Source organism: Temnothorax longispinosus, chromosome 5 (genome assembly GCF_030848805.1).
Source record: "Temnothorax longispinosus isolate EJ_2023e chromosome 5, Tlon_JGU_v1, whole genome shotgun sequence".
Taxonomy (NCBI): Eukaryota; Metazoa; Arthropoda; class Insecta; order Hymenoptera; family Formicidae; genus Temnothorax; species Temnothorax longispinosus.
Genome location: NC_092362.1, coordinates 1,193,910 through 1,221,638, shown reverse-complemented (window position 1 = coordinate 1,221,638; position 27,729 = coordinate 1,193,910). Strand labels below are relative to the sequence as shown.

Here is a 27,729-nt window from a genome sequence, read left to right as displayed (position 1 = left end):
CGACGAGGAGGAACTCACGGGAGCATCGGTTCCCCACCTTGCGCGCGCGCGCCCGGAGGGAGAGAGAGCCGCCAGTTGTCGGAGGGTGGGTTTGCGTTTCGCGGGCGGGCTTCGAGGGACTCGCACGCGCGCGGCTGTGGCTCGCGTGCCGCGTGACGCGAGTGACGGCCGAGCGGAACGCGCGAACTCGCGCGCGTGAACTCCACGCAGTACGTCTTCGTGAGTACTAGTCTCCGCGGACACGCTCCGCGAGTGTACGCGCGCGTTGCGTCGTGCATGTGGCCGAGACGGCGACGACGACGTCCCTTGTCATCGGCGCCTCACGCCGCCGCTGCCGACCCGCCACCGGAGCGGAGCCTCCCCGGAAGCTGCGCCCGGAACGGCTCTCATCGACATGTGAGTACACAATCGGACCGTTTCTACCTAACGTCGTCCCTGGCCGTGTCCTACCGATCGATTCGCCGACGATCACGCTGCTCTCTTCCACACGGCCTCTTTCCGTTTTGCTTCGGTCCGGGTGGGATTCTTGTCTCGATGTGTTGTCCCGGTTCCCAATATTTTCCTTCACTCCCGCGAATGATCATTGGAGCGTTGAAGTACCTTTCGCAGTCATGTCCATGTTCCGAACCACGGCTGCCTCGTACGAACGTGGTATAGTTATTGTCGCATGTCGCGGTATTTAAAATCAAACAGACGTACATTAAGGAAATGAGAAAAAAAAAAGAATTGGATTGGTTTCCAAGGCAGAAAGTATTACTTATGTAATAATAATAGGAACGTGTCTCGAGTATCGGAATCAATGTATCTGAATATATTTAAGGCCTGAAAGTAGAGGACGAATATGGGTTTCCGAACGTGACCGGCACACGAGTGCTCGGCCATGAGGCGGCAACACGTATAATTTTTATGCGTTGCGTGCTGCAAATAAATCGCAAAACTCGGAGAAACGAACTCGCTAAACGCGAGCGCGGACGCAACGATCTTTAACGTTACGTACAATTTCTGTGTTACGTGCCGCAAATAAGTTTTCAGAGGAACGAATTGCACAATCGCTAACATCGGCCTCTTAAACGTCCGCCGTGTCGTGCGAGCCTCGACTGACGATGACGGCTGAATTAGGACACAGTCGTGTTACGTGTTGCAAAAATAAATCTCAAGATTTAACAACCGAATTGTATTCAACGTCGAATGCGGGAACGTAATTACGGGGTTCTAAACGCGCGGTTCGTGCGACCCTCGGCCGATGACGACACCGATTCCATTGGGAAAAGCGTGTCACAGGCAGTTATACCGCGATTTATTTGATAAACGTGAATATACAGGCATACGCAGCCTTCAAATACGACAGCTGATCGTCGCTGACTCCCAGAACCGAGTACCGAGTATCGTCGCGTTTTTTATGCGTTACGAGGTGAAGCAGAATCACGCGCGATTACATCGCGTTCTCGGCTGGATGCTGATGGGTCACCCGATTCTCAACCGATGACGCGATCGGCACCGAACGTGACGATCGCGTCGCATCCAAGTCTCGGGAAACGAAAGTCGAATTATATTTGCTAAACGCGGAGTAAGCTGAACGCAATTGTCGCGTCACGTGTCGCGCGGAACGAAATCGAGCGTAGCGTTTAGCGTTAATTGCGGGCCACGCAATCGCGTATCTCTTGCCTTATCGCGCCATATACGGCCCGCATCGACAGGGTGGTCGGCGTGCGCCGACTGCAGTTTTGACAAGCGATACGTCGTCGTCGGCTCGTTCGATCGGCCTGTTCTGTAGGTCAATCGAAGGCGGAAGAGTCGATCTTTCCGCGTGAGCAGAAGTACCTACGACGTCAAGAGTGATGCATTTTGTTGCGCGTGCACGCACGAGGAGACGCACGAGGAGCGGATCCGCGCCGCATTGTGTGCAGTGTCGCTCTGGGTGTTACGCTCCGGTACGGCGTGGACGATCGATATTGCTCTAACGCTGATAAGAAGGGTTCGTAACATATACGAGGGAGGGAGGGAGGGAGGAGGGCAAAGGAAAGAGATTGAAACCGAGTATAGTTTCGTCGAGCTCGGATTTCAGTGGCATGGACACGCGAGGAACTATGTCCGTGAAAGCCGAGACGCGACAGCCGCGATGTGAGGTCGCGTATCTGTTGCTTTCGAAAAGTCAACTTGCTGAAATTGTACCGTTTTCGTTTCTATTTCTGATAAGAGGCTTCGCGTTCTCACGCGATCGTTCGGATATTGGGATTTTTTAACTCGGCGAATATCGGCTTGGAATCGGTTTCATTTGCGTCGTTTAATTTTAATTCTTTCACATCTTTTAGAGACAATTAACTGACAATGAAAAGAGAGATATGCAGGAAGTTTAGAGTTTACTAAAGATAAAATTACTGAATAATTCAGCAGAGATATTTATATTCATTACCTAATTTCTTGATATACATAGGATGTCCCAATTCGCATAGCTTATCTACTTGATAAAGTAGATGCTACTTTTTGGTTTTTCCGATATTAATTTTAGGAGTACGTAGATAACAAAATCTTAAATTTATTTAATTTCAAGAGAAATTTTTTTGCGACAGGAGAATTTTTATGAATACTTGCAGTAAGATAATTTATGAACTTAGAAGATGTTTCAAGATATAGCTTTATCTTATTTTACAACACTTAAACTTACCTGAAAGTAACCTTTGGCCTAAACCATTTTACTCTAAAAGAAAAAGGTTAAGGAGAGCTGAAAGTACTCAAGGTTTTTTAAGATATAGTCTTACTTTAGTTTCCTAAAGGTGGAAAGCACACACAGGTTATCATTGGAAAATATTGATTTATTAAACATGAATTGTTAAGCTTGGATTCAACGTTGAAATAATTTTGGATAGAAAAGAATAGAATTCTTTCGAAGATAATGTATTCATACAATATTGTTCGTAATTTATAATTCATATAAAGTATTTATATAATATTGTTATGTTCTCAATTAAAGCTAGAGAAACGAAAGTCAATTTCTAATATAAATTGTCATTCACTGTAGAAGAGAATTGCGGTTTTTGGAATTTTGCCACCAATCGTAACAGCATGCCGAAAAGAAAACGATTTCAAATCGGTCGTTTTTCAGCAGACATAGTTTAAAAATACGACAACTTGTTGAATTAATAAGCAATAGTCTCAAAAAATCGATATAATATTTTTCAAAATATTTCTCTTCGTATCGATAAAGACACATTACGGTAAATGGAACCGGCAAGAAATTGCTATTTCGCGGAACAAGATTGAAGTCTTCGTCAACATATAGGAACCTGCCAGACACGTTTATCCAAGCGAGATCGAGCGAAGCGCGCTTGTTAATATTTTTAGATTTTGATGGCGAATAGGCGAAGAAGGCGGAGTAGCGACGAGGCTAGAATTTATTGCGCAACTCTTCGCACGCGATCGATTAACGTCGATTTATGCCGTTGAAAATCGAACGCGGAAAATCATCACTATTCACGGAGACAAATAAATAACTGAAATTTATAAGATTATGCATCATTTATCTTGTCGATGTGTATAAAATGGTAAAATTGTGCATAAATACTTTGCAAGTTTCTTAAATTAGTTTGACGCTTAAGAACTTTATCGTCTCAAAAATAAAACAAAACGTTAATGAACGGCATGTGGGCGAGAATGGAATCATTAACATTCATTAGCACTGTACGATACAGCCACTTTCATTAACGCTTCTTTCAACACCTCATTTAAATTAGAAACTCCTTACAGTGCGAATATAAATGATATTTATTTAGAATATCTACGATAATAACCACACTTGATGAACAAAGCGTTTCGTGTGGAAATTAAGATACATTTTTTCCTAGCATAAACGTCAAAATAAAAAGTTATCGAGTTAAGAGCGATTAATAAAAGAGAACTTTAGAGAATTAAGCTTTAAAAAAAAACGATAAAAAGTAGAATCAAGAGAAACAAATATTTTTTAGTTTATTCTTTAGCAAAATTTATTAAAATATACAGAGTAATATGTAATTAAAGGCTTAGCTGTAAAAATATTGAATTAAAAATTTATAAACTTTGAGCAAAATAGTGAATAAAACTTGGATAAAATATTATTTCAGTTCTCGTAAGGAAAGACTATATATGCTGTTGGTAGAATGCGCCTGCTGGCAAACACTTTATACGTAGCTCCGCATTGTGTCGCATCGTTATCCAACATCCTGATTCTACCGCGGTGAATAAACCGCGCGGCGCTTCCCTTATTAATAGATTCTAAAAATTACTTTACTCTACGCTACGTTATTTTGTCACGCGATATACTATTTCGATATCGGCGTAACGTCATAATCGCAACGTCACACGAGTCGAAAATTATTTAATATCACATTTTCGATTTTTACATTTTCCCTCTCGTCGTTTTTCCTCCGTAGCGAAGCGCGAGCGTCTCTATATTCCGAGAGCATGAATAATCAATTATGACGTTGGAAATTATTCCGTTGATCGTACATAATGATACGCAATAGAAATCGATGTTACAAGTCACGATACTCCGGTTACATCACCGCATATAATTACGACGCATTGCGCGCACTAGAGCAGGTCTCGCGCTCGTCACGGATTGTTCCTTTTCTCCGCTGCCAGTGCCGGTTTTTCACGGTCGGGGAATATCCGTCCTTGCGCTTTTCGATTTGCATGCACTCTCGGCGGGAGCATGATACATTGACGGCAGTTTCCGAGAATCGTAAGATATGCGAAAAGCCGGAAAGTGCGGTATAACAAGGAACGAGCGGATGGATATTTTGTTTCTTTCGGTCCTCGATCGCTGGCGGCCGTTTTCTCGCTCGGTATCGCTAATACCGCAATCTTGTCCTGCCGTTATATTAACCGCATCGTGCGTGTATAACTTCCGGTCCCATGCGACGATGAGGCTGAGAAACTAATTATTTGTTTGCGTCGATCTGGATGCCGGTCTGGGTCCGGTCGGGGAAAAAAAACACACGATACGAGTTTTATAACCAGCTGCCGTTGCCGGTCGGTCGTTTCCTACGAGATTTCTGCGCCGAGATAACTGCAACTGCAACCCAGTGCTACTCTTCAACTACGATTATACTTCGATTTACTTCACTTAAGTTCGATTACTTCGATTAACTTCGACTGCTTTTCCTATTTAAGAGCTCACTAATAGCCCTTCGGAATATTTCATGAAACTTTGACTTTATATACTTTTTGATTTAAGGTATCATCTTTAGACTTTTATTTATATATTCTTATTTGTTAAGTAACAAATTATAATTAATATTAATCAGAATTGATTCAGTCAGTTATTTAATCTGCGAACGTTTTATTGTTAGCAATGATGTGTTTTTAGTGAAAAGAATATATTCTGAAAATATTTAATATTCCGACTTTTAAGTACTCTGTAATTTTTAGATTATTAATATGTAACACCAAATATTTTCAGAGAAAATTACTTAGAGCCGAATAAATGTATAGCATTAATAAAACATTATGATGTTACATATTGCACGTGTGACTGTTATATAATATTATGTATGATTCAGGAAATGAAATTTTGATTCGTTATTCGGCAATCATGCACACACGTGGCCAATATCGCGATAAACGTGGCGTGGAATCGAACGTCAGGAATGTCATTAAGCCGAGATTTTCTGGTAATATGGCGGGTGGGCGGTAACCACGCAGCGTGCGATAATGATTTGTATACACGGCATTCCTGCCCCTCTTTTCCATAGAGATAAATAATCCACGGGAGTAAAGGGCGATGATCGATGATCCTCGGGCGAGACATCGCGATTCTACGGTCTCGTCTCGAAAGAGCGAGGAAAATCTCGTGGTCTTAATCCGCGATTGAGAAACTCATTAGAAAATATCATTTTTTTCGTCAAGACCAGATCTTATGCACTCTCGACGCGAATGTCATCGAATATCATCGAATGCAATCTCATTTATCCGGTGTATCTACACATGCGCGCGCATACGCAGCACGAAACATCGGCAGCGTCTTGTAACCGAAACGTGTGTAACGATTTTTCACAGATAGCACGCCTGGGATGCGGTAAATGACGGTAAAACACTTGACGGGAATACGAGTGTCGGTGGTATTGTTGGACGTGTGTATCCTTGTCCGCATTTTCTTTTGAATGCGAACGGTTTCTTTAAACAACGCTTAGTGATCCTTCTTTAGCACACAACAAATGGAGTAATTAATCGTGGCATATTTCTTCAAAATTCACTTTATTCTTATCATACTGTTACAGGTTTTGTTGGATGCACGATCAATGAATCGTGTATGTCTAATATACTCTTTTTCTTTAGACCTAGAGAGAAGAAATGAAATAATTTGTGATAATATTTCCGTGTAAAAAAATTCGTAATTTATGAGATAGAATTGGCGCGTTATCGAAGTGTTGGTATCCTAGTTGTTTGAAAAAGAATCTTATTCCCCTTAACATTAGTAAATGTTTTATTCAACGATACTTATCGATCCTTCTTTAGCACACAATAAGCGGAGTAAGCTTCAATTGGTCGTAAAACGGTGACATATCTCTTCAGAATTCATTTTATTCTATTATACTGTTACGGGTATTTTATTGAATGTACGATCAATGAATCGTGTATGTCTGATATACTCTTTTTCTCGAAATCTATAAGGGAGAGGAAATAAAATAATTTATGATAATTTTGCCGTGCGAATAATTTCGTAATTTGTAAGATAGAATTGAGTTTACGAGATATCGATACCTCAGATATTTAAAAAAAGATCTTATTTTTAAATATTAGTAGTAAATGTTTTACTAGTAAATATTTTATTAGTAAATGTTTTACTCGACGACGCTTATCAATTTTTTTCAGCGCGTGATAAGTGGATCAAACTTTAATTGATTGTAAAACGTGCGACATATCTCGTCAAAATATATTTCACATCTATTGTATCGTTACGGTTATTTTATCAAGTGTATATCATATTTCTGATCTCTGCCAAGTGTGATAATGTTTTATCTCAGTTGCCTGAATCCTCCGCGATATGATATGGAAACGTTTCAGTAACGTGGATATACAGATCCCCGGTAATATTACATGGAGTGACTTGAGAGAGTGAATCACTTACTATATAAACGTCTATATAAGCATAGGCTATATCTGTGAAACATGATATTACGCAAGTTCTCTTGGAGTTTTGTGATCGCGAATTAGTGTGAAAAGTGAGATTTTTCTGGTGGAAACCACGAGAGAGAAAGTTAAAAACTCTCCATGATTTGCAAGAATGACCGAATTGCCAAAAAAAGTTGTTGGTGCCTCAAAACCTCAGAGTTACTTATCCGGTTTTTAGTGCGATTTAACGTAACGTGTAAAGTCGAGCGAAAAAATAATTACGGCAATTATGAGACACGTGTTTATAATTCTGCGAAATGATATACGATGAAAAAACCTTGCGTCGCACCCATTCTGCACTATTTAACATAGATTAAAATCCCATATTTCATATAGATCACATATTTGCGCAGCCTATAGTCCTTTTAATTTGTGTAAATGTTGTTAATGTTAAGAACACTTGTAACGAGTCGCGTAATGCGATTATTCCTTCCTCGTCGCAATATCCATCGAGGAAATGATTAAGTGATTATGAAAATGTCGGATTGTAAAAAAAAAAAAGAGACGCCGCATACCTTACGTTTACTGATATACCGGTGAATCGATATTCAGGGACACCGCGGCAATATTACCGCATAGAGTATAACCGCACACACGAGCCCACACGTGCACCTACGAACGCACACGTATGCTTCGCGTAGTGGAGGCACATATCGATGAACACCTATTACCTCTTCCCTTATGTGTACACGACAGCATACACGCCTCGCCGATATATGCGTACACATGACGATCCGTTGCATTATTCACCGGCGACCAACAGTACCGACGCCATGCGCGGCGCGATAACAACTATAGCATCTTCTCCGAGAAACGCAGAAATAGACGGTGCACCCGTCCGTCAAAAGCGTTCGAGCGAGGGACGCACCCACGAATAAGAAAGGACTCAAATTTCCGGTCGTCGTCTCGATCAGCACATGCAATGGTACGTTCACAATCTCATTACTATACCGCGCGTCCGTAATTAAACCGCGTTCGGCCAGGAATCGGTGGAAGACTACCTAAGAGAGAAATTCGCTCTCTGCGCTTCTTCCTTTGTCCGCATATTTGGAGCATTCCTACGTTTTCGATCTGCGAGTTGCTTATCTGATTTAGAATTTTTCTTTTAAGGAAATTTAATTATATCTTTTTCAGAGTCTTTCATTTTTCTGTCATATATTTGTAGTAAGATAAAGTACTTTGAATTTTACATGAAAAGAAATTGTGTGAACAAAGTCACGGTCAAGTTCGGCATTCACTATAAGAAAATTCAAAACAAGGTTGAACTAATCTATCTTCCACTTCAATTGATTCGCGTCCACGATTTAACGAAAACAATTTTCTGGCTAATATTGCTGAAATGCACTTATTTTAATTCTACACAGCTAATTGTTTAGAAACTTACTAAGTGTTTTTCTTATTTTTCTACGAATTTAATAGGTATATTTGTAAAAATATTTTCTGGAAAGACCATGAGAAAACATTTCAGCAAAATTATCTTATAATAATATGTGCGATAATATAAATGGAGGTTACTTAAAGATAACGAACATTATTCTAAAAAAAATGTCACAAGTTGACTCATAATGAAAGATAAAGATATTTTACTAAAATTATTTTAATTATTCTTTTAGAAAGATATGAATAAAATTTCAGCAAAAATATAAGCGTTATAATGTGTAGTTAAGTACTTAAATAGAAAGCAATTTTATTATATATATATATATATATATATATATATATATATATATATATATATATATATATATATATATATATGTAATAACACGTTACCTATTTAAAAAAGAACTCATTCATGACCATTTGTACACACATAATGAAGGGATAAAAATATCTCTGCAGTGAGATAATGAAACAGAAGTTTCAGCACAATCTTTTACTTTGCTCCATATGTTGCAAGATAAGCAAAAAGCAATTAATGTAATTAATTATGTCACTTAAAAGAATTGGGGCATGTGGACACGCGATAATGTAATTTCGCTTATTTCCTCTTCCCTCCTCTCCACGATAATCCAGTGAGCAGCTGGGTGAGCAGCAAAAATTAATATGACAATGCGAGATAAAAATATTTCGAGTACTTTTCTTTCAATGGGCCACTTTGGGGGTCGAGAGTGCAGTGTGACATAATCAGGTTCATTCATAAGCCGCACTAATGCGTATTATACAGATACTGTTGCGTTTGTAAAGGCTGCAATCTAAAGACTCGTTTAAGCGGAACGGTATCGGATCGATATCGTAAGGCCAGCTCGTATGCAGCTCGTAACATAGTTTTAATTTCACATCTGTCCGTATCGTATTATATACACAACGCTATACATTTTCCACTTAAGTGTAATGTGCGACATTGATATATCTTCCTACAATGAATAGATACGCATTTCAATCGCGATAACGAGATCGATAATTTAATTTTCCTATTAATTTCCATATAGACTTATTATTCAGATCCATTTTTTAGATAAATCGGTTGATATGAGTACAAATGCAATTTGAAGATAAGTTAATTTGGTTTTTCTCTTCTTTCTTATCTTTTGTCTTATTTTTCTGAAATAGATGTACTAGTTATAATTCTACAAATATATAATTTGTTACATAAGTTGTAAAGCATAATTAAGTAATAAATAATTATCAGTTCATTATCGTTATATTGTCGTTGCGCAGTTTTTTTTACCATATGTTATACCTGCGCAACGATAACCTGATAACAATGACGAGAATATCGTTAAGGTTACACTGTTACACAGAATAAGAGTACAGAAACCGTTCTTTTATTTCGCGAACTATACGTACGTCAGTCTCAAAGATTTTGTTAGAGGCAAATGTGGTTATACAATACGTATTTTTTGTTTGAATATATCCGTTGGAGTACATTTTATACGTTATTATATTCCAGATTTTGTGAAAATGAAGGGCCGGACGATGCTTCATTCTTCTTCACCGAGGTAATTGATAATATTATTCACAAGTCTGTCAAGCACGATAACTGTGTTATTTTTTAGCGATATCATTTATCTTTCGATAAGTAGCAGAGTATCAGTATTTGGCGATACAATACGATTGTTTTGTTTAGTCGATTCTTGTTTTACCTTTTCTCCGTTCTCTTTGCCTTCTCTCCGTAGTACAAGTTTTCTTTCGAAAAAGGAAACAAACGGGAAAATTTTGAAGACAGGTGAAAAGATGTATGACTGGAATTTATAAATTTAATAGAACTGATAATATGTGGCTTGCGAAATATCGGCATATTGCAATTACTCGTGATAGCAATTCTTCAATCTTTTAAATGTAGAAGAAACGACGCGTTTGTGAATACGTGTTTTTAAAAAACATTTATGCATTTTCTAAAGAAAGTAAAGGCAGTATGACATTGGCGCACCTCATATGTTGCGTAATTACTGATGCAGTATCGTATGATCGACGTGGTACATCGATTTCAGCAGAAATCTCGAAACCGGTCTTTTCAAACCGCTTATCACATTCGACCGAAATGTCAAACGATATCTGATAGAATCGCGAGACGGGCTTGTTCGAGCAGAACGAGCAGGTCGAGGGAATTCGGCGTTGAACGAGTGCCAGAAATGCGAGGTGGATCGAAGATATCCGCGAGCGAAATTCAACGATCGCACGTGCGAGCAACGACGCGCGGAACGATGTCTTGCACATAGCCGCGAGTCTTTTTATTGTCACCGCGAGATAAATATAACGACTAAATCAGAGAGAGGGAGAAAAGGAGATAGCGCGTGGAATTTCACGCAAAAGCTGTAAGTTATTCGTTCGGAGCTCACCATCGGACTAGTTCTCTTCCCACACGAAATCTCGAGCCTCTCTCTCTCTCTCTCTCTCTCTCTCTCTCTTTCGCTTTTTATCGATCTCGTCGCTCGTCGAACGTTTATCTTCACATATGTATGTAAACGAATGCACCTTTAATTTTATCCGCGACGCGATATCTACAGCTGAAGTTCGCGCGGAAGAAAAGATTACCCCTTTTCCGGTATTGATAAATGATTGAGAGAAGATGCCGAAGAAATAATTGGCGAATTATCGGATCCAATTAAATATAGAAGCGTTAATCGAGACGTTTCGATAGCTCTCTTCATTTCAATTTTTTTTGCATTTTATGCCTTAAATCTTTACCTCGTATTATTCAAATGAAGAACGCTACGCTGGGTGAGGTATCATGCCTCATGACGAATTTTTTAATCATAGAATTTAATTAATTTGTTAGGTGGGTCTATAAAGATGCATTAGTATACATTGCAATTTATATCTTTGAATCCTTATGCTACTATTTTATTTTAAATTGTCCGAAAAAATTGCATCGACTTTCAAGATATCATTATATTATGTACGTTTTAATCCACCTGATTTCCTATCACGATCTTTTATCGTTTTTACATAATTTGAATTTTACTCAATTTCCTTGAAACTTCTTACATTTCCTAAAGATAAACTTTTCGAGGCGTGACACGAATTTTTTACACTCAATCCAATATTATTATTATAGGTAATCTCGATAAAAGTCTGAAAGAAGTATGTAATTTCTCATATGATTCAAAATAATAGGTATACGTATATATGTACAATGAAAAAAGATTATACTGCGGTAATAGAGAGATAGTATCGTCATTCTGCCTTCGCTTTAAAGGTGAATCGAGCGTTGACGTATTATCATAAACATCTCAGCACGCGGAAGTCGCGCGTTTATCTTCAGCCGCGGAGTACCGTCATTGCGTTATAAACTCTTTATGCAAACGCGCGCAGTGCATGCCACACTTCGTGATGGCTCGATTGAGAAGGGTGTACCTGATAAAACGTTACGCAAGTTTCTTATCTGCGACTGGTATCTGCGCTATTGTCGCGCCAGTTGACAATAAGCAGTAGCGATGTGACAATTTGACGATGTTCACGCACGTTATATTTTGCCTGCAGGCAGGCCAATCGGTGATAATTGCTATCTCGAGTGATGCCAGTAATGTAGTGTCGGTTAGTAACAATTAAACCGTAGCATGCGGTCGTACAAATCCTTGTGCCATGATTTTATTTTTAAGCCAGAAAGTTTCGACTTTTTGAAGAAATGCAAGAACAATATATTTTTTTTATGTAGGTACATTTTAATCCGCACACAATTACGCTTTCGTAATTCCAGAATCTTTCATTATCTTGTACACAAGTTGAAGACACAAGTTTCTCGGAATTTCTCTTAGATTTTACAGTGCTAAACTTTTCAAGGTGCAAATTTTCCAGTTAATCTAATATTACTATTTCTGATAAAAAGTTAAAAAGAGAGGAAATTTTTTATATAATGCAAAGTATTAATGATATATGTATACAATACATATATCCTTAATTGAAAAATATGCTGATAGATAAACCCGAGTGAAAAAGAACGTGTTTCTGTATCTTGTCGTATTTAAACATTTTTACTATGAGAGTGTTATATTCTTGGCGAAGCTATAGTTAGAACGTTTCGAAAATTTAGCGCAAATAACAGTTTCGATCCAATATATACATAAGTGATCTACGAAAACTTGCATAAATGTAGTTTACGAAAGAAAAACGCTGATTTTATACGGGGTATACACCGAAAGGTAAAATCAACCAACGAGGAGATGTGGTGGAGGATAGAGTGAAGGTTTTAATTGCGGTCCGGTAAATAAAACATTCCAGAGGGCACGTATTATGGAACTTTTCGGAATGAATTCCGATCGGAATTATTCCGTTTTCCCTAGAAAAGACAATAGAAATCTAAGAAATAACTGAACAATTCCGATCGGAATCCATTCCGAAAAGTTTCATAATACGTGCCCTCTGGAATGTTTTATTACCATTGCAGCAATTTTTATTACCATACAAGCCAATTATAGAGACTGAAATTATAATTTTTAGAAACTACGTAATTCTCTTTGTGAAGCGGAATAACAATCGCGTTGAATGCCGGATCTTCTCCTTTGTTATCGATGCATTATATAAAAGTTCAAAATGTCGCGGAGCTTTTGCGTTTCAAACGTATCACAGCGGAATCTCTGACAATATCATTGCACATTCCTGCACAATCCGTTGTCGCGTGTTGTTACATTTGCACGAAATACGAAGTACTTTGCGTTTTAACGTACACTTTGAACTTTTCTCTCGAGCAATGTCGAGGTAACTATCGTGATAAAAGTGATATAAGGAGTTGGGATAATATTATCTATAGTTCCATTTTTATTTTGCTCAAAAAGTAATTGACGTGTTTCATCTTTTTGACAACGGACCTTGTTTTGATACGCTCGTGTAATTTGAAATTGTTTGTGTAGCCCTGCGAGTTTTTCGACACGACTCGCTAAGACTCTACGTGAAATTTGTTTCAGGACGATCTCCTAGGAATGACACTATGAAAGGTGAGTGAACAAATAGCCTAAGGCCAAAAGGATGTTATATAGGATACTATATTTAAAATAAAAACTGTTTTTTCGGAAACCATTAGTGATATAAAATTCCTTTTTCGTGTTTTAAGATTTCTTGAAATCTTTTATAAGTAAGATATTGTTATCGGATTTTTTTATAGAAAAATAGGACAATATAAATCTGACATTTTGTTGGAAATTTTAGATAATACTGTAGATAGAATATCACGTAAAATATTTTCTTTTGACCTCACCTTGATATTTTTGCACGTAAAATGATAAGTTAATGTATGTGAAATACAATTACATTAAAGAAAAACGTTCGGTTCCATTTAATTCGGCGTTATTTAAGTTGTACAATTATTAAAGTGGAATTTATTGAACCCTTGTTAATATAAATTAAGTTTAAGTCGTAATAAATTTTTAATATATTTTAAATTTGGACTTAAGTTCGTGGACTTAAATTTAGCCGATATGAAATTGTCAAAATTGTTTTAAAACTTTCTTTTACAACGACAAGCACAAAGCAGTTCTGAAAATAACATTCTGTTTATAGTATTTGTCGAACCACGCTATAGAAACGGCGGGTTAAAGAATTGAAACGTATTGCGTTTTGCTTGGATCCAACGTCTCGCTTACTATATATAACAGGCTTCAATTTTAAAATACCAAGAAGGGGATTTTATTTCTAACATCCTATTTTCCAGAAAACAGCTTGCGATACTTTTATATCATCACCCTGCATAAAGGTGACATGAAAAGACGCGTTCACTCGACAAGTGTTCGCGTCAAACCGATATACATGTCTCCCGTCATGTAAAATGAGATGATGTATACCGTGACAACGTTACGTATGATAATGCACAGTCGAGTTATATAAAAATTCGTTATATAAACTCGACGATGTTTGCGTTCGTCGAATATTTGAGAAATAGCGGCACGATTTGCAATTCTCCGTTTACCTAGCGCGATTCACGTGTACGTTACTCCTGATATTGTTTTAATTTTGTATGTACGCGTATCTCACAGATGTAAAATCGGGCTCCAGGCGACGTGATCGTTTGCCAGCTAAATATTCGACGAATGCAAATACGAGTTTTGGTTGCATACGCATAGGGCATTATCATGTCGGCCTCATATTGTCCCGGTACATTTCTCACGGTTAGACGATATTTATTGAGTGGACACCGTTCCGCAGGATCAATCGCGTCGCTTTTAGATGTAATTATACATACATTATACGATTATATATATAACGCGCAATTTAATTCGGATTATTTATCCTTTTCAAATATAATAATTGAGGCGGCAAATTTACCGAAGATGAGATTGAAGAGTTGATATATTATCTTTGTCATATGTATGGCCGCTATCCAAAAACGGCAAGCTATCCGGCGCCTACCTATTATGCTCATTTAGCAGCTTATCGTGGAAGAACCTTGATACTAGAGCGATACGAGAAAAAAAGTAAGCAATCTATTACGCTATTGGCGTTGCGAGAGTTATTTAATTGGTAAAAGTAATAAGCTTTACTAATCTTGTATGCATTATTTAACGCAGCGCTTATCGCGTAGTATCGATTTAACGCTCGGGGTACAGATATTTCTCAAAAATAAGTATTTCGCGGTACTTGTTCGGTCGCAGGCGCGTCGCGCGGACGATTGTATTTCCAACTGTCGCCGCGAATATCGTAGATAATTGCCAAAAATCCCTAGATCTTTGATAAAATTATAATTAGTGATAATTATAATTTTATCTTTGTTGATAAGTGACATCGGTTGGTCTCAAAGCGATTCTCGGGAATCCTTAAAATCGTTATTTGAAATTGTTATATGTAAAACATCGGGTGATGTTTCATGTTACATATAAAAGTTTCCCATTCTTTTTTCAAGTCACTCAACCTAAAGTAAAGAAAATAATATATTATCATGGATCATGGTCATGGGGTCATGATCATATATAATCAATATCCGATTTCGTTCCGGAGCCGGTCTTTTATTCCGTGTCCGACGCGATCTGGAAATTGGTCCGTTACGACTTTCTTCAGTCCCGTGTATATATTCGTTCGTCGTCTCCGTGGTTATGCATCAAAACGACACAGGAATATTCTTTTCTCCCGGAATAAAAATTATCCAAAATATCTTTAATATTACTCTTTTAATGAGGCCCAGACATTATTCAAAATATCTTTAATATTACTTTTTTAATGAGGCCCAGACATTTCAACATTATATGCCCCGTTTTCTGCCATGTTTTGATTATTATATTGACGCTGCTAACAGGATGGTTCTTCTTGAACTGTGTAGATGTTAATAATCACACAAAGCATTGACAAAGCGTGTTGGCTCATAGTTTTTTCAATGGTCACATCGAAGAGATGTTATATATTGCCAGTCAGTCGATTAAGTTGCTTATTTTTTAATTTTTATGTTAAATTGCCAATTATATCGTCAGTTAAAATCTTTGATTTTACAAAAAATATGTCCGCGAACGGATTTATTGACTATAAACAAAGCAAAATGCGACTATTCACGTTTACCTAATCCACTTTCATGGGAAAACTGGAAATACATTTTACGATCCGCCTAGAAACATTAAAATAGTGGTTACTTTCCGCCCGCTATACCGGTTAGAAAGCATCAATTTTCTTCCCTAGGGAGGAAAGTAAGCCCTGGCGTGAAATTGGCCACTTTCGCCCCTCTCTACAGGCATGGAAAGTCGAACTTTCCGTGGAGATGTTGTGAAAAATATATTGTTTATCATGAAATTAAAGGAGAACTTTACTCCATACAGTTAGCACGATACGTTCTACTTCTGTACGCTTGAGTTTTCAAAAGTGTCGCAATCTGAAGGGAAAAACGATGATGCACCAAGCGATAGAGGAAATCTAGTTTGCTGTCGTACATGTACGCATGTTTACTGGTCAATTATCTATATGCGCAGGAAAAGCTCACGACTCGACCATACAAGGTTTTGCGAAGCAGTACCCCGGCTGTACACTATATACCAGGAAAAAGTCGGGAGGTAGGTTTATAATGGTGCTATATACAACATTTATGTTATAAAGCATAATTCAGATATGCAGTGTCTCTTTACGTTTTCTCGCTACGTAATTTTTTCTTTTATTTTAATTAGGAGTGTTGTAATTATTTTAATTATTTTAATTTGAGGATAATTGAGAGGATTTAATTATTTTAATTATTTTAATTTGAGTTACGATAGAACTCAGTTGATTTGATAGACCTCAGATGTCTGTACGATTTATCTTTCCATTAAATTGACTTCTTCCGTAACGGTAAAAGAGCTCTTAGAGCCATGGCACATAGAAAAACTTAAGATTGTTCCATTAGTGATGCTAATTAACAAATCGCCAGTCTAGCTACGATTTTCCGCTGGATTCGATGGGCGGAAAATACAAATGAGTTGCACTTATTTTCGCAGTCATGAAACTTTTTGTACTACTTAACATTATCATAAAACTTACTAAAAAAGCAGTCTGGCTGATCGAGGTATGGAAAGTGAGTCTGGCCATTTTTCGATAAATCCGTCGAATGGAAAATCAGGTCGATTTCCGGAATACGTTGCACTTATTTTCACATTAACGAAATTTATTATACTAACTAATATTATATAAATTGGGTTGAAGTACCGAAAATGCATTATACGTTTAATGAGAGATTTAACGAAAGGTATGTTCATTTAGGAACGGCGGTCGCTGGGGGATCGAGATCAGGTCGTGGAATTTTATTGAGGACCCTCGTGTTCGTCTTCCTGGCTACGTTCCTCTGGCTTCAGCTTCACGTGATCAGTTTGACGGGTCGAGATGATTCCGGGCAATCGTCAACGAACGAGACGCTTTTCTCCCTCGTGCCTCAAGAGTTGCACAGGTAATCTTGCAAGTTCCGTTGAATTATCTTTAATGCCGTTATCAACATTTATAGCATAAATATTGTTATTGATATGTGACATGCGCGAGCTTAATTGAAAAAATATATATAAAGTATAGGTTGTGTTATATGTTGTATAATTTTTTATTTTTTAGTTTTATATATATCTGATATCACCTTCTTTAAAAAATTAAATTAAACAAATCTGTTTTTTTTTTTATAAGGTGTTACTATTATTCGTAAATTACCTCTTTTAAGGGAAAGTTTTTAATTATCGATAATAAATAGGCCAACTTTTAGGAGAAAGTTTTTAATTACTGAAAATAACGTTAATAATTACCTCGATAATTATTTCATTTTCTGCCAACGTTCGGTCTTTTGTTTTCAGATTTTTAAAGGAGGGACGTAACGCATCGACAAGCCTGGTGAATTCTAGCTCGGGAGCGCTCACGGACTTGGAGATTACGGAAATCCGTCATAAAATCGAGCGGGCGAATGCGGAGCAAAAAGTATACAACGAGGAGGCGTTCGGACCGTTGGCCAACGACGCTCCAATTATAGTTATCCAAGTGCACACGCGGCTCACTTATCTGCGCCACCTTATCGTCTCACTGGCGCAAGCTAAGGACATCGAGCAGGCCCTACTCGTATTTAGCCACGACATTTGGCACCCGGATATCAACTACCTCGTTCAAAGCGTCGACTTTTGCCGGGTCATGCAGATCTTCTATCCGCACAGCATACAGACTCATCCCCATACATTTCCCGGCGAAGGACCCAACGACTGTCCGCGAAATATTCGCAAAGAACAGTAAGTCGAGAACATTGTCTTGGCCATTTGCGAATCTATCGAACGACTACCCTTGAATTCATTAAATTCAATTCTGTCTCTCTTTCGCGAATCGCAGGGCCTTAAATTTAAAATGCACCAACGCCAAACATCCGGACTTGTACGGCCACTACAGGGAGGCGAAGTTCACACAGACCAAGCATCATTGGTGGTGGAAAGCGAACAGGGTGTTCGATCAACTTTCGGTGACGAGAAACCACACCGGGATGGTCCTGTTCCTCGAGGAGGACCATTACGTAGCCGAAGATTTCCTACACGTGCTCAGACTCATGGAGCGCACTTGCAAGCTCAGTTGCGAGAGATGCAACGTTCTGTCGTTGGGTACATATTTAAAGACGTACAACTATTTTACGGATTTTAGTCGTAAGGTGAGAACTTCTCCGTATCTTACCACACATTACACTCGTAATTTTGCTTTGCGCGATGTACCATGCACAGAGTAAAGACGGTACGAATATACCGAGCGGGCATATACGTTAACGAGAGAGGCACATTTACAGGCGATCGACAATGCGTAGACGAATCTGACGTTTGTTTAGCGGCTCACACGCTATTTCATTTCTTCCATCATAATTAGGCGTATACGACAACGGCCGATTTTCTCACTGGCGCACGAGTACATTGTTGCTGAGCGCTTTTGTAGCGTGACCGAGTATCTGGCAAAATTAGCGCGAGTATTACCATCCCCGATAAAACGCGATTCCCCCTTCGCTTTCAAACAAGATATTTTTAATTTTTCTCACAGCGTATTTTTTTTTCTTTCTCTCCGATTTCGACACGCAGAGAGATCTCGGTAGGCGGAAATATCATGTCGTTGCGCACCGTTGCACGTTTACGACGTTAAACGTATCCGACCGTTATCATATGTTCACCATTAGTATGTCTGTGTCGATGTTTCACGCACGTCCGATCCGTTAGTTCCTCGGCGTCGATAGCGCTCTGCAGAAGGAGTTGCTCCGTGGATTAAAGCGGCAGGAGGTATCGGCGATGGCGCAGAGGCAGCAAATCGGCAACGGATTCGGCGGCATCGTCACCGTCCCCGGCGGTGGTGGCGACGGCGTCAATAACGCCGGTGTTAACGCCGCCGGAATCGGTAACAGGAGTACCGATGGTGGTGGCGGCGGCGGCGGCGGCGGCGGCGGCGGCAGAGGCAGCGGCGGCGTGTCGTCTACCTACTATCAGAACGCGCGCACGATGCAAGCGGCGCCCGGGTGGGCCTTCCAACTTCTGCCCAGCCTCTACAACCATTATCAGAAGGTTCTCCGAACCCACGAATCCCGCCCGAGTAACAGCAACCAACCGCCTGCTCGTCATACTTTGGTTCTTTCTATTCGCCTAGCCTCGCACCATCTCTCCCTTTTCTTTCTTTTGCTTCGCCTTCCGCCGTATTAGGAAAGTGCAAGTAGTCAGCCCCCCTCCATCTTCCCCCTCGGTAAACTTTGTACATTGCCAAATTTTGCACGGCTCGCTTCCACCAGTTCGCATCGATCCAACCAGCAAAGGACGCATTGCCTGGCGATCGATTAGTGGCTCCGGCTGCTTGACGTTGAATTAGAGGACCGGAAAAAGCGCCCTTTTGTAGAAAGTAGCGAATTTTATCCGAACTTGATGAACGTAACATATCAATTCAATATTCAACACTAGCATGTTCTTACCATGCCAAATGCAATAGGTGGAACGCCCCTGTAGACGAATTTCCATTTCCTCCAAGCAGAATAGTGCACGCTCCGAGCATCCATCGCCGTTACATGCACGATACAAAGTCATAATACAATCGGCCCGGTTGTTACCGTGAACGTACGAAGTATCTTCGCACGCATGGCTGAAGTCACAAGCTGTCCCTTTGACAAGAATAACCGGCAATTCTGGATCCTCTAGTCCAGTGGAATGTAGCAAGAGACATTTGCGACTGAAATTCTGACTTTGTTTCAACTGTTCGCTTTAGTTATAGACACGTAGTCTGGATTAGAATTCCCTCATCAGTAGATTTTATGTGATGCAAGAGACACGAAGGAAAAAAAATCGCGAAGTTTTCTTTTCCATCGGTGCTCGATAACGATGATCTTCGTTCTGTTGGGACAGGCGGAAGTTACTCCGTGGATATCCAGCAAGCACAACATGGGCATGGCGTTCAATCGCGTCACGTGGAACAAGCTGCGAAAATGCGCGGCCCAGTTTTGCTCGTACGACGACTACAACTGGGACTGGAGTCTGCAGTATATCGCGCAAACGTGCGTACCGTCCAGTCGGGGCGCCGGGATAGCGCCTCGCGCTGAATCCGGATTGATCACGATGACGATGAGGGCTCCGAGAGTCTTCCATATCGGAGAATGGTGAGTATCAGCTCTTCGCTTATCTCATCATAAATGAGAATTAAGCTCGTGCAACATCCTCCACGCATTTTCCTTTATTAAACCTTAATTTGCGAGCCTTAACGCGATATTAAGATTATTGCCGCTAATTCGATGTTTTCTTTTACAGTGGGGTGCATCACAAGAAGAATAACTGTGAATCGACGGCGGTGATAGCGAAGGTCCAGAACGTCTTGAATGCGGCGCGCAATCATCTCTTCCCCTCGCAATTAACGTTAACGATCGCCGGAACGGCGAAGAAGACGAAACTCCGAAAGGGCAACGGCGGATGGGGAGACGTTCGGGATCATCAGCTTTGCTGGAACATGACTATATATCCAGATCTGGTCTTGCCTTGAGAACTACAAACGATATTGATTATGATTGGTTCCAATACGATCGTGATACGAAGCGCCGATTAGTGAATAATAGTCAGGGTATCTATCGCGGCTATTCTATCACGGTAATCCAAGGCTATTCCATTCGACGATATTGTTGTAATGGAATGTTTAAGGATGTCTAATAGGATGATGGATTACAGGAGAATCCCTCATCGTTCTACGAATCGGTTTCGAATTGCGCTGAACGTATTACCGTCGCTGCCAGTCATGATTAAAGGCGATTGTAAGACCGCTGTCACTGCCACGAACGGGATATTTCTTGTGCATATAGAAATGACTTGTAGACGTTTCTTCGAGACAAAACGTAATATTGTAATATGCAGTAGACGAGAGAAGACATCGGTCAACTCGACAGTGAGCTCAGATTGGTGCTATTCTGAAAAAAAAGCAGCTTTTTGTGATATATTTAGTTAACCGAAATTATGTGTATTATATTGATATAAAACAGTGAAAACACCGAAAGCATTGCAGGAGCCGCAAGTGAATTAGTGAAAAATATATTTCGCGAAAAAAGGTATTCGATTGAAGCGCGTTATTATAGTATTGACGAGAAAATTTATAGAAAGATTTATTTATTCCATTTATTTGTTGCGCTGTCCATCAATATAGTGTGATAAAAGCGTTGGTAATATAAGACGTCGCGTTTCTTCAATTACGTTTTGAAGCGACGCGCTGCGCACTCGCTCGAAGGACGAGTATTCTCAAGGACTATGCGGGAGTATGAGAAACGGGTGCTCGATTAGATTGAAACATACATTATCAATATTCTAAAGACCTACGAGAAATGGCCAGCGAAAATGGCAACATGTACGTATTTAATTTCCATGTTGCTTTAAAGGCGATATATATATATAGAGGAAGGAAGGCTGCACCCTGTACTTCTGTAATGATGGAATTAACTTTCTGCTTCCCGCGGTTTAGCTTCTGCTCTTTTTAAGATATTACGCTCGACAAGGGGCGTTTATCAGGTTCGTAATCTCAATTACGAATTGCGCTCATCATATTCTAGTCAATGTGTATAACATAAGCCGCAGGTATTTAATAATCGATCGTAGAGAGTAAGCTCGTAAAAATTAAGAATTCACACGTACTACTAGTGATACGCCCTCAAAGGCGTAGTAACGTCATGTAACGACCTCGGGGATACGAACGTAATGAATGTCTCATGTACCTTTTATATTTATAACAATAAAACAACAGCAACGAAAATAAATAGAATCTGTTGAAAGCGGTCTCTATCTGCTGGTAAGTAATTATTTCATTTACTTCTGCTGTCTTTAATTATATTTTTTCAGAAATGCATAAAAAATATGATTTGCCAAAAGATTTCATAAAAATTAGATATAAATAATTATAATTTTATTTATGACTTTCTTGTATCAAATAATGACATAAATTTGCTCTTCGTATAATATAATTCCAATAGAATATACATATGCGAGTAGTAATGCAAGATTTTTAAAATTAGATATAAAATTTATGTTTGTATTTAGTTCTAAAAAGATTTAATGCGTATTAATTACTGAGTGGGGTCAGTCCGCTCAGTGCCCAGCCCTTTACATAGCTGGTCGTATAAAAAAAATTTATGGACCGGCTTTCTCTAATTCAAAACGTTTCGCACGAGTTGACCCGGCCGGTCGTGGAAATTTTAGATCGCTTTTAATGTCACTTGCAGTTTAACATTACTCGGGATTAAAACTCCCGGCTCTCGCGCCCGCGTTCGCAGTCGAGTAGTATTAGTATTACGGTCGTCACTTAAGTGGTGAAAGTGATATAGATATAATTGGACAAATATATGTTACGAGGTATTTTCCATAAAATCGTTCTGTTGATATCGCAAATACGATGTCCTAGAGAAATACCTAAATTTCGAAAGAAGAGGTAGGAACCGCAAAATAACACTACCTCAACCCACTCCCGAAAACGACCCCTGCATCAACGTCTATCCACCTAAGACAAAAACACACCTATATGCTTTCCCCTGCCCCGCCGCCTACCCTGCAACGTGACGATGACCAACCTCGTTGTGTTCGGGCGTTCAGGCATAATCCCACGGATGGTAGCTTCGCACCACCGGCCGCTTGACCGAGTGTGTGAACCAACTTTGAAAGAACATTTTTCGAAGAAAGCTTGGAATGATTTAGCTGCCAGTGCTCTCATTTCTATTCTCTTACTCCCACGTCTTTGCCAACCGAAGGTTCGCAGCAGTCGGAAGAAATAAAAAGAGAATTAATATCCGAATTAAAGATAATACCCGAATTAAAAGTAATACCCAAGTTGAAAAAATTGATCGAGTTTAGTAATTTTACAACTGTTCAACAGACGTCGAGCAGGCAAAATCAAACGGATATTAATTAAAGATTTTCAAAATCATCAAAAAAACGACGAAAACACGTTTAGCGAAGCTTATACGAAATTTTCAATCGAAGAAAAGAAAGCAGCTCAAAAATACGTGCGATTCACAATCCGGGGAAAGTTGAACCGTACAGTACCAGTATTATTGCACAGGGAACTTTTAATGTGCTTAGAATTTCTTTTAAAGAACAGGCATTTGGCAAACGTAAATAAAAACAACCCGTATTTAGAAAGGCATGATATTACGTCAAAATTACTTTAAAAATATTTATCTACAATAATTCATCATAGAAATAAAATTGCTCACAGTAGACGTGAGGAACTTGACAAAATTAGAAAACAATTTTCAAATTAGGATGATTTGTTAAGGAATATCGAGATAACATTTTCTTTAACATCCTTGCCGGGACCATAGTCCAGCGGTCCGACGCAGCCAACCGGGCGAAGCAAATGTGGCTGCTGGCCCCGCCACCACCGCCGCCCCGACGCTTGCGACCGAGGCACGAGCCACCTCGACAGTCCCGACCAACGCTCAATCCACCGAGGGTCATGGCCTCATGGGATTAATAGATCTAAGAAATATATGCGCGATATATTGCGTAATTTTACACGTAGATGTAAACATTTGCGACAATTAGATGTCACAGGATGCACATTTGCGGGTAATAATATGGCAAGCTTTCTCAAGAATTGCGGTAGTCGTTTAACGCATTTAAGACTGACAATGAGTGACAAACATTATTTCGCACAGATAATACGAACAAGTAGCGATATCGATTTGAAACTTGTCCTACGTAAAATTCCGGACACGTGCACAAATTTGAAAGGTAAATATGTGCGCTTATAGTATATGTAAATAATTGTCAGGATTATTATGGTAAATTGTTCGACACACAATTTCTAATACGACGTTTTCCATAGAATTGGATCTCACAAAGGAACCTCGCGAAATGGAAAATTCTGATTTTAATGAAACTTTCCACACATGTAGGGGGAGTAAAAAGATGAATTTAATCAGAAGTTACAGAGTTAAAAAAATCAAACTTAATAAACCTGGTACTAGGCTCAGGGCTGGCTCAAATACCTAGCAAATAAAAGAGTTAGGAGGCACAAAGGATCAGTAAGATCTAGGTACCGTCGAGGACGCTAGTGGAACCACCCACTTCTTTACTACTACTACTACTACTACTAGCCCAAAGTACATGTCGTTGAAATGTACTAAGTATTCCACCAAAGTAACTTCACTTTCAGAGTTGATAACCATTAATTTAAAATTAACAATATAATAATATTTGTTTGAGTCTAGTTCGTCCAGATCCTAGAACAAACGCTAAAGCTGGCCATCAAGACGAGATTCGTCTACGTAAACTTGGCCAATAAGTCGTATTTCTTATAAACTTCCGCGCAAATTGCTCCATGTCGCGGTCAGGTAATAAAAATATTAAAAATGTAATTAAGAGTTTGATGGATTAGTATAGTATGTCGATATTTTTTTTTAATATCTATAATTTTAGGTATACTGCATTGGATTGTAATGAAATGATACCAATTTAATTAATTAAATTAAATCGGCTTCTACGAACATGAAAGAAGTAACAACACGGTGAGTGAGTAAGATCGTGGAAATGGAAATTCTAATTACGAAAACGATCGTGTCAGCTGGAGACCGTAACGAAGCTGGCCCACCTCAACAATGAAAGGTCAGCACACGCAGCGAGAGCTTATCCCGGTGTATATGCAAAGATCAGGGAGTGAAGGATGTTTCAACCCTTTAACTAACTGATCGTACAGAGGCATGACCTTCAAAGAGGCTGCGAAGAGAAAAACATGGTTCAAGACGAGTAAAGACTAGAGAGAAAGGAAAGGAGAAGAAGTCGGGGGTGCCTACCTGACAGGCGTAACGGCGTGGAGGCGCCGGAGCGGCAGAGGATGAGATTGAGCACGACGGGATGGAGAGAAAAGGCAGAGGAGCGGTGAGACGGTCTTTGGACTGACAAACAAAAAACTATTATAAAAAAAATTTTGCACAATACTTTAAAAAGAATAAGGATGGGAGAAAATGGCCGACCGAAGACGAAGTTCAAGCAGTATAAATTGACGAATATCACCCAGTTTTCCAAAAACATAACGCCGCAACAATAATAACATAAATAGGCAACGAAGAGAAACTATTAGGTAAGTATTTATTATATCTACTATAAATCTTTTTTTTAAATACATATCACTTGGGTTGAGTTAGGTATAACGCAATTTTGTGAATTTTGTTTTAAGCGCAGCGACAGTCTTTCTTAATTCCACGCGAGAAAAGAAAAAACATAGGAAAACCTGTGTTTAGTGTAATACCCGTCTGTCCGAGGAGAATTGCACGCTGCATCGTCACGCCATCGCAACTTCACTCTTAGCTCCAAGACAAATGTCAATTATTCATTCGACACGCTCGGTCGCCAAGACTTCTGTCGGCAAAAGTTCGCCGGCAAATTCGCGGAGAACACTGTCCGCCACGAGAATAATTAATTATTTCGCAAGTAATAGCAGAGCACGCGCTATTTCGTGTCCTCGAGACGCGCAGGCGCAAATCCCATAGGCTCCTCGCAAATTCTATAGGCGATACCCACCGAGGCTCGCGGGGTCCGATGACTCGCGATTTCCGAGCGGCAAACAGGCATAATTTCACTGCGATTCGATCACCATCGAGATTCGAGTCCTTGTATCTATTGTATTCGTCTGTCCGTCACTCGACAATTCCCGGTTAAAATGGGATCGGAAGATTCGTTCGCGAGTGTCATCCGCGTGAATATCGCGCTTCTGAGACTCTCCGGCGTGGTGTCCTACGAGAACGGGAGTATCCGCCGATCGAGCTCGCAGAATATCCTCGGCGCGATCGCATACGGTTGTCTGTTCGCATATGCGGGCTTGTACACGTATGAATTCGCGTTGCGTACCGTCTACCTCGAAACCTGGATGGAATCATTCGCGATGATACTCTCCCTCGTGGGCGGGCAGGCGCGATTCACGATTGTCCTCTTATTTCGGAGTAGATTTCAGCGATTGCTGATAATCTGCGAGGAACTCTGGGCAGCGTTGAACGCGACCGAGAAAAAACACGTCTGCGATTACGTGAAAACGACGAGACATTTGACTTACTACTATCTATTCGGATGCGCGTTCACGATATTCTTTTACGCCGTGGCGAGTCTCTTCATGGGACAGCACGATGACTCGTCGAACGCGACGATGAGAACCCTACCGTACGCTTGTCCGGTGGAAGTCCATCGGTCGCCTTATTACGAAATAATGTATATCGTGCAATTGTGCAGCATGATAAACGTCGGTCTCACCTGCGCCGGTGCGGACACGGTCGGACCGGTGCTCGTCTTGACCGTTTGCGGCCACTTCAAGGTTCTTAACACGCGAATTTTACATCTAAGCGATCGCGACCGCGTATATTCAGAAAAATCGTGTTCAACTGCCACTCATGAGTCGCACAAAATAACGCGTGAGAACGACATACCAAAAAATCGTGCGAAATTTAATCTCAAAGCCTGCGTGTGCTATCATCAGACGATGCTCGAGTAAGTAAAGAGAGAAGAGGTTTTTCTTTAAAGAAAAAAATAGTAATTAATCTTTGCCGAGAAGATTTTTTCAAATGGTTAAAAACGTGTGACATTTTTCAAATCCCATAGACTTTGCAAAGAAGTCGAGAATCTAACCAACAGCATCTTTTTGACGCAACTGGTCGGCAGTACATACAACGTCTCTCTCGTGGGATTTAAACTAGCGGGGGTAAGAGTTCAAGTTATCCTTTCGTTTATACATTATATGTATATATATATATATCAATCATTTCGCCTTACAATTTTGAAATATTATAGGTTCAAAATAGGCCTAAACTTTTCCTCTTACAAAACTTTTGATTTATCTAAAAAACAATTTCCAATGTTTTAGAACCTAAAATTAAAGAGACCTAAAATTAAAGAACCTAAACTAAAGAGAAATTTTAATTTTATATTTATTAAATAAAAGTGAATCTTGTCAAATCTATTGAATTTTTTTGTTATATCTGTCATCGTTTAGTTGATTTAATTAGTGTAATTGACAATAGTAAAAATACATGGTAAATGAATTGGTTTGCACATTCTATATAAATATTTCAACAATTACCACCTGTATACCAATATTACAGGATGATCCTGATAAATTTAAATATACAACACAACTGTTAATTGCAATAATTCAACTGTTTTTGTGTAACTGGGCGGCGAACGTTCTTCTCACCGAGGTATGTTAAAAAAATATACAATTAGATATTAGATTTCAATAATTTTAAAATGTATAAAAAAAGGTTCGATAAAA

At 39.4% G+C, this 27,729-nt stretch overlaps 2 protein-coding genes across 12 annotated transcripts in view; both read left to right on the top strand.

The window, feature by feature from the left end:
- The first annotated feature begins 137 nt into the window (after positions 1-137).
- On the top strand, positions 138-22,254 carry Mgat2 (alpha-1,6-mannosyl-glycoprotein 2-beta-N-acetylglucosaminyltransferase). 10 transcript variants are annotated; one of them, XM_071777390.1, is made up of 11 exons: positions 139-396; positions 7,846-8,074; positions 10,043-10,091; positions 13,497-13,526; positions 16,476-16,556; positions 17,236-17,419; positions 17,808-18,230; positions 18,328-18,637; positions 19,188-19,526; positions 20,352-20,602; positions 20,751-22,254. In XM_071777390.1, exons 4-11 carry the CDS (start codon positions 13,520-13,522, stop codon positions 20,977-20,979), a joined length of 1,824 nt encoding a protein of 607 aa, XP_071633491.1. In that variant the 5' UTR covers positions 139-396; positions 7,846-8,074; positions 10,043-10,091; positions 13,497-13,519; the 3' UTR covers positions 20,980-22,254. The 10 variants fall into 10 exon arrangements, with proteins under 10 accessions (XP_071633497.1, XP_071633498.1, XP_071633491.1 ...); XM_071777392.1 differs by having other exon boundaries at positions 13,443-13,526; XM_071777388.1 differs by lacking the exon at positions 7,846-8,074.
- A 2,043-nt stretch (positions 22,255-24,297) lies between these two features.
- LOC139813346 (odorant receptor 49b) overlaps positions 24,298-27,729 on the top strand; it is a 5,048-nt gene continuing 1,616 nt past the window's right edge. Inside the window, exons 1-5 of one of the 2 annotated variants that reach the window (XM_071778834.1) lie at positions 24,298-24,805; positions 24,891-25,551; positions 25,648-26,948; positions 27,060-27,159; positions 27,560-27,655. In XM_071778834.1, coding sequence (XP_071634935.1) covers positions 26,131-26,948; positions 27,060-27,159; positions 27,560-27,655 — 1,014 coding nt within the window. In that variant the 5' untranslated portion in view covers positions 24,298-24,805; positions 24,891-25,551; positions 25,648-26,130. Of the gene's footprint in view, positions 24,806-24,890; positions 25,552-25,625; positions 26,949-27,059; positions 27,160-27,559; positions 27,656-27,729 lie in introns of those variants that run through there. The other variant, XM_071778835.1, reaches the window with a different exon arrangement.

Coding starts and splice junctions, on each gene's coding strand:
- Mgat2 (XM_071777393.1), top strand. Junction 18,231..18,327: donor CGAAATATTCGCAAAGAACA/GTAAGTCGAGAA, acceptor CGCGAATCGCAG/GGCCTTAAATTTAAAATGCA. Junction 19,527..20,351: donor TCTACAACCATTATCAGAAG/GTTCTCCGAACC, acceptor CTGTTGGGACAG/GCGGAAGTTACTCCGTGGAT.